At 41.7% G+C, this 13,770-nt stretch overlaps 1 protein-coding gene across 3 annotated transcripts in view; it reads left to right on the plus strand.

The window, feature by feature from the left end:
• TANC1 (tetratricopeptide repeat, ankyrin repeat and coiled-coil containing 1) overlaps nt 1-13,770 on the plus strand; it is a 143,522-nt gene that overhangs the window by 81,209 nt on the left and 48,543 nt on the right. For 2 of the 3 annotated variants that reach the window (XM_081187312.1, XM_081187311.1), the window contains exon 4: nt 11,862-11,966. The exons of the other annotated variant lie outside the window; for it this stretch is intronic. In XM_081187312.1, the coding sequence (XP_081043438.1) occupies nt 11,862-11,966 (105 nt within the window). The remainder of the gene's footprint in view (nt 1-11,861; nt 11,967-13,770) is intronic. 3 annotated transcript variants of the gene reach the window in all.

The following is a 13,770-nucleotide window of genomic DNA, read 5'->3' on the forward strand; positions in this document are numbered from 1 at the left end:
AGAATAATAGTATTTAAGTTGGCACCTAAAAGATATCATAAAAAAAGCCTCTCTGGGAAGGATGCCACAGAGAAGACTCTGTCTCTTGTAGCTAACCAACTCATCTTCCAAGGAAGGGACACCAGGAGCTTCAGACTATATTTACATTTCATTTAATGTGGCATGACTGGACAACAAGAATCTAGAAACATTTCTAAAACATTAAATAATATACTAGACACTCCATGTACTCTTCGGAAAGTAGTACCTGTCAAGCAGTCTGAAGTAAACAAGCTGCCAGTTTTTCTTTAGAAAAAGAAGTTGTAAAACTTGTTGTCTGCCTAGCCAGAACCTGAATACTTGTTTTCATGAGGAAAAAGCAGGGAAGCTGAGCAGTCCCTAAAAAGACTGCTCTAGCTATAAATCTAAGTACAGCCGTATTTTGGATCCTGAACGCCTTGCGACTTAAACATCTAGGCTCCCAAACACCGCAACCCGGAAGTGAGTGTTCTAGTTTGCGGACGTTCTTTGGAACCCGAACATCTGATGTGGCTTCCAATTACGTGCAGGGAAGCTCCTGCAGCCAATCAGAAGCCACGCCTTGGTTGCCAAATGTTTTCAGAAGTCGACCGGACTTCCGGAACGGATTTTGTTTGACAGCCAAGGTACGACTGTACTTCATAGAACACCTTTCACATTCAGTGTCTCCTCTGTATTAATAACAGACAGCTTATTTTCTAAGTGAAAAATGCGGAGAAACCTTACCCTTTGATAAATCTCCCATTCTTTGTACCAGATAGAATGTATGCATCCTATTTGCATTAATTCTTATGCACAAGCAAACATGTATCACACAACCAATTTACCATGTTGGTAAGGTTATCTTAATCCTAATTTGAATCTTTACTGATTCAGTGCAGTTTTATACATGAGTTCAGAAGTAAGCCCCATTGTTAATTAAGTCAAAGTTAAGTACAGTACTTCTAAGTCCCATTGATCTGGTTCACAAGTCACTGTTAGGCACCATGCAGATTCCCAGAGATTTCTTAGCTAATTTGCTCCTTGGCTCCAACTCATGGTTAGTTAAGGAGAGAGCTTAACCATGCATCAGGGTTCTGCTGACAAGTTAAGCCAAACCAGAGCTCAGCATGGAGCAGGAGTAAAAAAAAAAAAAGACTGAGAAGGAGCAAGGCAGCTGCAGGCCCCTTTCTGGGAACCTGAACATTCATGCTATCTACCTGTTAACCCATAGTTTGGATTACCATGGTGTGCAAATCAGGCCATTGACTTTGTTGCTAAACAGTGAGTTACTATATTTTTCTGTCTATAAGACTCCCCCTATTTTGGGGGACTCAGATTTAAGAAAATGGCCTCGGCGCTATCCTTGTACAGTGGAACCTCTACCTGCGACCATAATCCATTCTGGAGGTCTGTCCAGAGGTCGAAACGGGTCGCTGGGAGAGGCGCTGTTGTGCGTAGGCATGGGTGGCGATTGCCCGCTTCTGCGCATGTGTGAACAGCGATTGCCGCTCCTGCACATGTGTGAACGGTGATCACCACTCCTGTGCAAACAGCGGTAAACTTCCGGGTTATTTCCGGGCTTGCCATAGATGTTGGGCGAAATGGATGCAAGAGGAGGCAGACATAAGAAGAGGTTTGACTGCATAAGATGCCCCCTTATTTTTGGCATAATTTATTAGGTCTTATACACGGAAAAATACGGTAAATGTGTTTTTAAAGCATGAGTAGGGAACCTTTGGCGTTCCAGATATTGCTGAACTTCATGAGCCCTAAAAGCATAGCCAGTGGTCAGGGGTTGATGGTAGTTGCAGTTCGGACAAAACCTGAAGGGCCAAAAGTACCCCACACTCCATTTGTCTTTACATTCCCAATTTCAGGAGTCCACAAAGATTGATTCTGGTGATGGGTGGTGTTTGGGTCTGTTCAGACGTAACTCTAAGCTGTGCTTGCATGCTCCCTCTTTGCCTGCACCTCTCGTCATTTTATATGGCTGTTCCTGATTTCCGATACTTCCTTTTGACGAACTGAATTGTGCTGATTCATTGCTCTGTGTGCAAGCAGAAGCTGAGTTGTCGCTGAACCAGGATCAGAAGTCAGGATTCGCCACATAAGAAGGGGGAGAGTGCAGGACCAAGAGTCCTCAGGGCTCATTCAGTTATGAACATGTCCAGTTTTTCTTGACAGTAAATGGCTTAATCGAAGTCACCATGATGCTCCTAAGTTTCACCTTTCTCTGCTTGCACATCCCACATGGGATATAATGATCTGTTTACTTTTTAGTTGAGCGGTGGAATTTAATGACTGGTTCTGGAAGTTTTTGTATATTCAGGTCCCTTCACTACTGCTCCATTGTTCTGAATTCTCAGATTTTTCATTTGTGAGAGTGTGGCCTCCTCAGTTGCTTTTTTTTGTTTTGAGAAGTCCCCAAGTATGTGCAGCTCTTGGTATGGTGTGTTTATACATTCCTTTGAGAATGCTAGTGGCTGCTTTTAAAAACTAAAGGAAAATGTGACCTCAGCACTGCGTTTCCTCTGTTTCTGCAGCTATGAAAAACATGTAAAGGGAAGCTACGCAACTCTAAATGACAGAATCACAACTCTTTCATTTTTAGAATTGCCTTTTCACCATCTCTTGCTTATTAATGTAATCCTGCTTTAAAATGGTTGCCCATCATTGTTCTTGTGTACTGTATCTAATTATAGTATTACTTGCCGTACATAGGCCAGAACGATTGTCTTTTGAAAGGATGTGGTTTGCATTTTAGAGGGAGTGCATTTTGGAGTTGCTTTCATTCTAAACAGGCCTTGCGGCTGCTTTTTATTCATGTTCTAATAAGTATCGAATAGCACCCTCTGCTGGTTTTTTATGCTGATAAAATCCTGTCTTTTTCGCATGTGTCTTTCATTGAATTGCAAAATGTACAAAGATCAAAGCCGAGCTGCTTTACTGATCTTTCTTTGCATCAGAATGTCCAAATACTGAAAATACGCAACTGAAAAATCTCTCAGTGCAGATTACTTGCCTCTTAACATCTTTTAATCTTTCATGCTCACAGAGTGTATGCTTTTGGATGAAGGTGGGGATTATAATCTGCATCAGGAGATTAAACATACGATAGTTAATTGCCTCAGCTAACTTAAACAGTTCTAGTATTACAAAATAAAGGAGCACTTCTGTGAAAAGTTTATCTGCTTTAAAACCTTTATGTGTGTAGCTTGAACTTTTGTTTATACGATCAAAGAGTAAAGCCAAGGGCAAAATAATTTTGCTGTGCAGAATCAAACGCAAGACTTATTTGCTCACCTTGATTTATTATCTTGAAGAATCTGGCCATATATAAACAGTACCATCAGCATCAGACACTCATCATGTAGGAGGGGGAACATGTTGTCAACACCTGAGCTGGAAGGGATGCAGTAAGCCAGAGTAGGACTGTGCTTGAGGCAGAAACTCATTCTTTATGTACTGTTATCTTCCCAGTTCTCTTAACACTGAGTGATGGGGAAATGAAACAGTCCTTTCCCCTTACTGTGGTAATGCAAATCTAAATTTCCGACTTCTTGCCTGCCATGAATTCTACAGTTAGGCTTATTTTTCTTTAAAGAAGAATGTTATTAATATTTAAAGAAAACAAACACAAGGCATTTGCTTTAAACCACAGAATGCCATACAAATTCTCCAATAGCTATACAGTACAAATTATTCCATATTTATATGCAAAATATAAGCAAAAACAATAATAATACTGAGTTTGAGTTTCCACTTTGAAAGCTAAGTAACAATCTCAGATTGTGCAGCAAACTACCTAAGCTGCTCCTCTGCTGGATCTTGCCCCCTGCTTGGTTTTTGACAACCCATTAGCCTGTGCCCCTCTTGATCCTCTCTTGCTACCTTGAAGCCCAATCCCTGACTGTTTTGAACACCCTTTACACCTGTTTCTGGCCCATTTGGATGTATACCCATGTCTCCCCTTTCTGGTTCTAGATCTGGAACACCTGGAACCTGAAGGAGACCTGACAATTGCCCATGCAACTTGTTCTGGAGATGTTCTCCATCAAATGTTAATGGCACGAGTGCTTTGTGCTTCCTTCCTTGATCCCTGGTTTCTAATCACTTCTAAAGCTGCTTTAGGTTATTGCAAGAGTTGGGAAGCTTTTTCAGCCTAAAGGCTGCATTCTTTCTTGACAGCCATCCAGGGTGAAGCCTGAGAAAAAGGTGGACAGGGTAGTGGTTTTGAGTGGGCTACAGTCCACCCACACAGCAATCACAGGTTTCCACATACACATCTCCATTTCTCCCCATGGAAACAATCAAGAGGCGTTATTTCAGTTTAAAGAAATATTGCAGCCAGTCAAAAGCACTTAGTGTGAAGCAGAACTAGTGAGAGGTGTGGCCTGGGAAGAAAGATTATCTGGAGGGCTGCATTTGGCCCCTAGTCTAAGGTTCCCAACCCTCATTTTGTGCATGCTATTAGACGCGGGTGGCTCTGTGGGTTAAACCACAGAGCCTAGGACTTGCCGGTCAGAAGGTCAACGGTTCGAATCCCCGCGACGGGGTGAGCTCCTGTTGCTCAGTCCCAGCTCCTGACAACCTAGCAGTTCGAAAGCACGTCAAAGTGCAAGTAGGTAAATTGGTACCGCTCTGGCAGGAAGGTAAACGGCGTTACCGTGTGCTGCTCTGGTTTGCCAGAAGCGGCTTAGTCATGCTGGCCACATGACCCGGAAGCTGTACGCCGGCTCCCTCAGCCAATAAAGCGAAATGAGCACCGCAACTCCAGAGTCGGCCACGTGCATGCTGGGTCATATCCCCCAGTATATATACCTGCTGATCTGTTTTCCCTTTGAAGCAGACCTGCATAGCTTCTGACCCACCTGTCTAGAAGGAAGACATCAGCCAGTTGCTTGATGAGAGATGTAAACACTCTAGCGATGGGTTTGTTTCTCCTTTCCTCCTTCCCAGATGCCTGAAGTTGAAACACCGAACAAGTCTCTTATGAAATATCTTCTTCTTAGAATGATGAGTAACATACTTTTAAAAAGTGTCGTTTTAAAATAACACTGTAAAGCCAACTCATGCTTCTGAAAATCTCTTAAACCCAAGATTGAATTGTAGTAATGTTGGTGATGATAGCTCTGCTACCGTGTTTTGACTTAATTACTAAATGAATGGCACTCTTGGGATTTGATGTGGAGAAAAGTACTCTAAAATGTTTCAGAATACGGAACATCTTCAAGTTTTGTCCCAGGAGTACAACTGGGAAATTGCCAGGCATATTGTTCCTGCCACATGTTGAAGGCCGCCTCCCTCCCCACCCCCAACATAGTCCCTGACTATTCAGATTCCTCTTTCTTCTACATCAAGTAAAATTAAATTGATGGATGTTTAAAATATACCATCAAACTCAAGGAGCATTCTAACATGTGAAAAAGCATGTGAAGTCAGGAAGCTTGTTCAAATTACGTGAATATTTTAGTTTCTGCAGTCTTTGAAACTCAAGAGGAAAACTTAGAATGCAGAACTGTGGATCTTGCAGCCGCTAGTTCCGGTAGATAAAGATGAGAGATGCTCATATTTTCAATGATACATTATTTACTTGGATGAAGTGATATATCAAGGCCGGTCAGATTTATTTATTTATACCTGTCATAGACTTATTGTAAAATACAACTGGAATAACAGACCCTCAAATAAACATGGAAATGTTTACATATAGCATGAAGCATAATATAAACAAGACATACAAAAGTTTTCATCCAAAGAAACCCTTTTCTGAGATCATCTGAGCACTTTATCTTGGGAACTAGTATGTTGAGAGCACAAGGGTTAATGGTTTGCCTACTTTATAGAGCTTCTAAAAAAACTGTGTAGATCAAAGAAGACAGGTATTATCAATGACCAGCATCACCTTACATTTTTGTAAATTGATCCTTCTTCATATCGGCGGGGGGGGGGGGGGAGAGAAGCAGTTGTTATGTTTAGACTAGTTAATGTCTTGGGTAATAAATATGAGGAGGTCGCTTTTTTTTAATAAAGCTGTATTGACTGCTAAGCTGACCCAAAGAATAAAGCTGTTTTATTTTACACCTTGGGGGTGACATTTAAGTTCCTGCAGGAGAAGATTGTTATAATAAAACCTCCATGCACTGTGTGTGTTTTAAAGCCATAGACAAGAATGTAAGAACACAGTGTTCTGTATAATATGAATTCAGCGTACAGGAGGATTATGGATTATTTAATTTTAAAATCCTCTTTGGTTAATTCCAGCTTGTCTTTTATGTTTTGGATTTGGGTGTTTTTTTTTCTGAGCTGAACTATGAATATTAAGTACCGTATTTTTCGCTCTATAAGACGCACCAGACCAGAAGACGCACCTAGTTTTTGGAGGAGGAAAACAAGAAAAAAATAATTCTGAATCTCAGAAGCCAGAACAGCAAGAGGGATCGCTGCTCAGTGAAAGACGCACACACATTTCCCCTTACTTTTTAGGAGGGAAAAGGTGAGTCTTATAGAGCAAAAAAATACGGTACTTCTTTATGGAATGCTAGAATAGCAGAGTCTTCTTCAGGAGTTCAGATATCTTGCAACCTTTACACACATGAGGGGGGAGAAAATAAACTATACCTCCTCCATTCTTCACTGTTCCAGTCGCCTTCCAACCCACAGAGGGCAAACCTCTGATGTGCAACATATTAGATCCCTGATTTTATGACTGGCTGTTTTTGAAGACAGTCCTTAAATTCTTGAGCCAAACTTTAGAGTACAGTCTAAAGTAAACAGGGAGTAACAGATATGGTCAGTCTGATTTAGGTAGGGATTATTTAGCACAATACGTCAAATAACTACAGTGAAAGCTAAAGGACCCCTGGATGGTTAAGGCCAGTCAAAGGCAACTATGGGTTTGCAGAGCTCATCTTGCTTTCAGGTGAGGGAGCTGGCATTTGTCCACAGACAGCTTTCCAGGTCATGGCTAGCATGACTAAACCACTTCTGGTGCAACAGAACATCACGACGGAAACCAGAGCGCACGGAAATGCTGTTTACCTTCCTGACACAGCGGTACCAATTCCAGAAGTATTGGCACCATGTCATAAGGAACATTCAGGGGTGGAGGAAGGGAGGGAATAGCAGTCCTTGCTTTACCAGTAAGGGTGCTGCAGCCACCAGGTAATTTTGCTTCCACATCCCAAATAACGATGCTGTTTGAGCTGCAACAGCCACTGGCTACCAGGCAAAGCACCACAGCTGCAAAACGGGGTGGTGGGGGCCAGGTAGGCCCTGATTTAGCTAAAATGCCCCTCTGAGAACTTTTGGCCCAGCCTCATTCCAACTTGGTCTTGGGATGGAGATAATCTTAGTGGAACTTATGGATGAGCCACACAGTGAATTGGATGAAGTCCCTGTTGGTTCTGCGGCACCCGTCAGCAGCTTTTGAAACTAATGACTAGTGGTATCCTTCTGGACTGTCTGGGCACAATGGGACTTGGTGAGAGGTTCTGTTTTGTATAGACTTGGTCTTTTCTTTAGAGACGCTTTTGAGACAGTGACACTGGAGGGTCTATTTCTTGGCATCATGATCTCTGACCTATAATGCCCCACAACATTACATCTTGTCTCCTGTGCACCTATAAGAAACTGCTGGGAGGAGGGGATTGTCTAGGGATTTTGAAGTGCGGTGTCATCATCAACACCCAACTTTTAACTCTCATTTCCTACATATTCAAGAAAGGCAGCCAAGGTCTTGCAATGGTGGTTAGAATTGGTAGTGGACTGGATGTGAGCTAGCAAACTGAGATGTAATCAGGGCAAAACTGATGCTTCAGGTGAGCGAGGCTGGATCAAGATGCATCAAAAAATGTGATTCAGTTAAACGCCTTGTAAACTTCATACAGGGAAGCCCCGTTGGTGAAAGATGGGACTCTACAGCGCCATGTGGTGTCACAGATAAAGTGCTTTATCTTTATGAATGGTGCTGAGTCCCAAGACTACTGTTCCTGGGGGTGAGGATACAGTTTGGTTTGGGTATGGTTTCACTGCTTCTGAAGAATTCAGCCCACAACTTGACAATGCTCCTGGATACAGCTTTGTTTCTGGATGGCCGGGGGGCCGCTGTGCTGTTGCCCACCTTCGGCTGGTGTGCCAGCTGCAGCCATTGCTCAAGAAGTGAGACCTAGCTGTAATCAAGCATGCCATAGTTGCTTCAAGAAGTGGATTACTGTTAACAGTCTTTACAAGCAGCTGCCTTTAAAGTGTTTGGAAACATAAGCTAGTCCAAAATTTGGAAGCAAGAGTTCTAACCGGAGCCTTTTTTTAAAAAAAAACATATTTTATTAATTCCAAACTTAAACATAAATGACATAATAACAATAATCTGTTTTACATGAAACATGTGACTCGTTTTTTCTACCTACACTGGCTTCCAGTTTATTTCCAAGCTCAGTTCAAAGCCCTGGATATGATCTTTTTAAAGCCATAAACAGCTTGGCACCATGTTACTTACAGCACTGTCCCCCTCCCATAAGTTCCTGCCTGTCCACTTTCCCAGGCTGTGGAACTCCTTGTCCTGTGAAATCAGAACCACCCCCTTCTCTTGTAGCCTTTAGATGAAAAAGCAAAACATTTTTATTCCTCCAAGCTTGTGTTGTGACTGGTTCCTAAATCTTGCTGCTGAATATTATGCTCCTGATTACCTGCTGTGTTGCTTGCTTTGATGCATTCCTGACTCATTTTTATCTGATTTGATCTGGAACATTTTGAATGGCAAAGGCATGATATAAATGTTTAAATAGCGAATACCACACATACTATCATCAGCAGTGGACTCTGAGGAAGGGTGTAATCTACTGTTAGTTCAATTGTATGGGCTATAGTATTTGCATATATTTTTATCTCTGAACAATTGAACCAGACATTGGGGGCGGGGGCGGGAGGGAGGGCAGCTGCTTTGGTTTGTGCACATTTTCACCGTTTATCATTTCTTGCTCCATTCGTCTTACTTTAACAATAAGATGCCGTGTACCACTGGTAGATTTGTTTCTCCTTTATTTTACCATCTAACATTCCTGATCTTTGCTAATTTCTGATGTGGAAGGAATAAGGTGATATTCACGAGGGTGGTTGATTTCTGAATCCAGTGAGCCACAACTAAGGTAGTATACCGAAAATGACAAGGTAGCCTTAATAAATTTATCTACTTCTGTCTTAAACCCAGGTGGTTTTATGTTCCTCAAATGTTCTTGGGAGTATTATGCCTTTGTATCCCTAAAATGGTTAAAGGGCACTTTGTGATTTTTAGTAATTAGCTATATGTATAGCTCTCCTATTTCCCCCTCTGTTTATACATACACACATTTATAATGTGCTTCATAAAACCCTTTGGCTTCCATTTTATCTTTTGTCTTATAATTCCACACAGATCTGTAATACGTCATTCGCCATATAAAGATAAGCTGTGCTCTCCAAACTTTGCCAGCTGAATTTTTTATTACTACAGTTTACTGGAAAGTGGGGTATCTTTATTATTTCAAGAGCAATCTAAACCACAAGTTACACCAGCTGGATGAGAGAGAATTGTTTTGGCACAGTTAAGAGCTAAGGGAGCCTAATGAATGAAGGGAGTCTGGGCAAAATGGAAGCAAGCAGGACTGTTGCAGACAAATACCTGAGTGAGGCTGGAACCCTAGAAGAGTCCCATCCTATGTTTCTTTTTGTATACTGTACTTCTGTGGCTTTCCTTTTGTATACTTCTGTGGCTTTGCACTTAGGGGTCTTGCTGTGTGGTATGAGATCATCTGTTACAGTTCTGCTACCATCTAAAATTACTGTTTTGGTTCTGGTTTCTTTAAATATGTACATTATTGATTATAATAAAATGATAACAACCAATCGGTTACAGAGTTTTACATTTAAAGTGCAGTTCAATGAAGAACCTGTAAAAATAAGGGGGGGGGAGGGTCTGCCCATGGTCCACCCTCATCCCCATTTAAAATTATTGTTGCCAGCAGTTCCTCTAAAAGGCTAAGCTTGGATTCGTGGAGGCTGCATTTTGCTCCCAATTGTGCTGCCCTTTCCCACTGAATTACCAGTGCCTTTTGTGGCCTTCAGTGAGCCACTATTGTGGTATGTGCATCCTTCCTTTTCAGATTGGCCTAACCATTAGGCAACCACCTGGGGCAGAAAATGTGGAATCTGGCTATTCCCCTCTGTGGGTTCTGTATGGCCTGTTCTGGGTCCCCTAAACTATCCTGCTGTCTCAAGTGCAGTGGAGGTCCAGGTTCAGTTTGTAGTTCAGTTAGGAATGGGGAGCAGTTGCCATTTTGTCCCTGCATCGGGCAGCACAATATCTAAGTCAGGCCCTGTTTCCTTAAGACGACTTTGTAGCTCTCCATGGGAAAATGCTTATTCCGTCATACACATACAGATAGAAATGTGTGTGTGTGTGATGTGTGGCTCTATTGAACTATATTAGCTATATGGAACCATCAGTTTCATACTGAGATCCAGAGCCTCTTCCTATGGGTTCTTCACACAAGTCTGCTAGCAACTGAGTCCTCTCCTGTGGGGTGGATCTTCTTGGCAGCATGTTTGGAGGGTTTATGTTTGTGAGGGACTATGACAGAGACCCATGATGTGGCGATGGCAACCCAGTTTGTTGCTTATGTCTATGGTTGTGGTTTTTTATAAAAACATGGTGCTGTAGAGGAATTTTCAGTGTTAAAATGCCAAAATTGGTGGGTAGTGGTAGAGATGCCAGGGATTTTGTGTGAGGGGTTGTAGTTGCTGATGCTGCGTTGAATCTTATCTCTGATAGTTTTTGTTCCCTTGTCATCTCTGCTACTGGAAGTGAATAGAACTGGGATGCATTAAGAACAGTATTGGCCCCGGTGTCAGCCCAGCAAAGCAGAATCCTAGGATAAGGCCTGTTGGCTTAACTTAAAAGCAATTTCTGTTTCTCTAAAGAACCTTTAGATGGCAGTATTGTTCTCATTGTGGGGGGTGTTTTGGTGGCTCGAAATTCTGTTGTGCATTTAATGTTTCCTGCAATTGCATTCAGCAAAGCACACGGCTATCAATAATTTAAATAGTAGAATGAAAGTACTAAATTCATTCTCTTACATTTGATGAACTCCTTTGATGAACAGTTACTCCAACCTCAAAAGTGAACGACGCACTTATAAATTACATAGTATGTTTGATTTTAGCCACCAGTTAGCAAAATCTCTCCCTCTCTTATTTTTATTATTATTGAAGATACTGAAGAGCTACCATAGCAGCTGAACAGATATTTCTCTCCTTTCTTCCTCCCGCCCTGCCCACCGTCTTACAATCAACGTTGTGCGTCATTCGCCTGGGTAAAAATACTGTACTCAGTAATATAAAGCTGCTGGACTGGAGTATTTAGAGTGTTAATGTTGCAAGCTGTCCGCTTTGTAATCCTTGCCTCCCAGCTTCAAAGATTATACTAGTAAACAGGGTTATCTTCGAATTGAAGCAGAAAAACAGAGGCTCTGCCTAGAGAGGCCAACTCCAGAGCTGTGTGAGTTTTGACCATGTCAAAGTCACCCTCTTTACATAGGCTGGAGGCTGATTCAAGAGCACCGCAGCAAGGAAACTGCTTTTGTTCCACAGCACAGTTTACATTCCAAAAAGTGAGCCTGACTAAAGCTTGCTGTTGCTGCTTTTTCCCCCTGACAACAGACAGCGAGAGTGGAAGTACGAGAGTTCACTGTCTTTATTATAGCATGTGTTGTGTGTGTATTGTCTCCGTCTGCAACGTGCATTTCTGCTTTTAGAGTTGTTCTGGTCCTCTGTAATTTGTGTTCTGTGTGGGAAAAAGGCAAGTTTGAGATCTTTCCGCATTTCAGGTCCCATCAGGAAGCCCAAGTATGTAGAAAGTCCCCGGATACCAGGAGATGCAGTCGCCGTACCAATGAGGAAAGTGTTGGAGCCGACAGATCCCAACCAGAATGGTAAGCATGTGTGTTCGGAGTGCTTTCCTTTCGACTTAATGACTGGACTTCAACTTGAAAGCGAAGCGGCTACAAAAACAAGTAAGAATTGAGCCCTTTGTGCAGATCTTGGCTTTGCAGATCTTGTGATAGGTTTGTTATGTGCCATGTCTAGCAGTCTAAAATTCTTGAACGATGTATACACAGTCTTCAAGCAAAATTAAGTGTGAGAGTTGCGGGTCACTTTTAATGTGAGAGGCCTGTTTAAATTCCGTTTCTGGACTTGCTTTCAAGTTTTAACAACAGAGTACGTTATGCTGATGCCATGTTGAAGTGCTGTGTCTTGCCACTGCCATTAAAATGCTTGCTAAATCAGACAGCAATAACAATAGATGACTGTGTTGGCAAAGCTGGTAGCAGCCCGACCCTGGAGTTAATTGGTATTCTTGAAAAGTTCCTAGTTCATTAAATTTGACTACCACATAACAAAGTGCAGTTTCGGAGAATGTCAGGGCAAAATGACAATCAACATGCTGTGTAAGTATTTGTATAATAATGAGGATTTCATATTCACTGTGATGTTTTAGATTTACAGCCTAATTGACACCAACAGAAACAACCTATAACATCAAGTTAAATTGGATATTCCCTTGTTTTTCTTGTGCTTTGAATTTAAGACCTGAGTTCTCACCATCTCTTCTTATTGGAGGTGCAGAAAGTTTCTAGGAATATTCCTTCCTGGCACATTTCCTACATTTTTGTGCATATCTTGATTCGGATATACACAAAAGTGTATGGCGCTATTTCTTCTACAAGCCAGTCTAACTTCTGTAGCTTAAATTCTGTGTCTTTCTGCAGTTTCACCCCCCCCCCCAAATTCCAAAGCAACAAGTTCAAGTATGTTCCATCTCTCGTAGGTTTCAAATTGAAGGAGCTGAACACTTAAAAATATGCATGTTGTATGGATGGTTTCTTCCTCCAACATTTTATTTTCACTCAGTTATTTTCTTCAGACATGTGCATACTGGTCATGCAGGAGTGACAGTCAAATATTGCTACAGTTTTGTTGTTTAATAGGGAAGCCCCCTTTTTGCGGCGGAAAGCTTGCATTTTGTATCTGCTTTATACATCCATCACCTCTCATGACCCACTGATTAGTAACTCTCTCTTCAGCAAAGTGGATCTAGGCTTTCTGAGCTAGAGAGGTTATAAATCCTGAAATACTGATCATTGTTCACTGGTTTGGGTGGCTTAAGTCTCCATCCTCTCACTCCCATATGGCGGCAAATTTCACTGCCATTTTGCCATTAGCCTGCACATACTATATCTCCATAATGATTTAAAACAATAACATCAGAGATGGTAAAGAAACTGATTGTTTTAAGCCCTTTCTGACTAAAGGAGACTTGCCACTAGTGTCCTAAATATAATCATAAAATAAATGACACCTCTAGGTATGGAGTTCATGTGAATAAATAGTTCTTGTTTGGCTACAAAACTGATTATTCCACAGTAATCAACATTCTCAGAAGGAAAGGAGTAGACTATTTCTAATTTTTAAGGGAGATCCTTACTGAATGGATTAAAGCAAATTGATGAGATGGCAGATGTATCAATAAGTGGTATTTTTTGGCACAGCAGCAACCATTTGTATGGATGCTGTGGCATGTCGCAGACAAGCAGAAAGGCCACAGCTTACTCCTTCATGGCATACATCAAATTTCAAAGGTGATGTAATGTGCACACAAGTCCTTTCCAGGCATTCCTTCCACAGGTTCCTTACCTTCATTTGCAGAAGAGATCTCTCTAAAGGGGACCTTGCTGC

This window comes from Podarcis bocagei (assembly GCF_964188305.1).
Source record: "Podarcis bocagei genome assembly, chromosome: 1".
Lineage (NCBI taxonomy): Eukaryota > Metazoa > Chordata > Lepidosauria > Squamata > Lacertidae > Podarcis > Podarcis bocagei.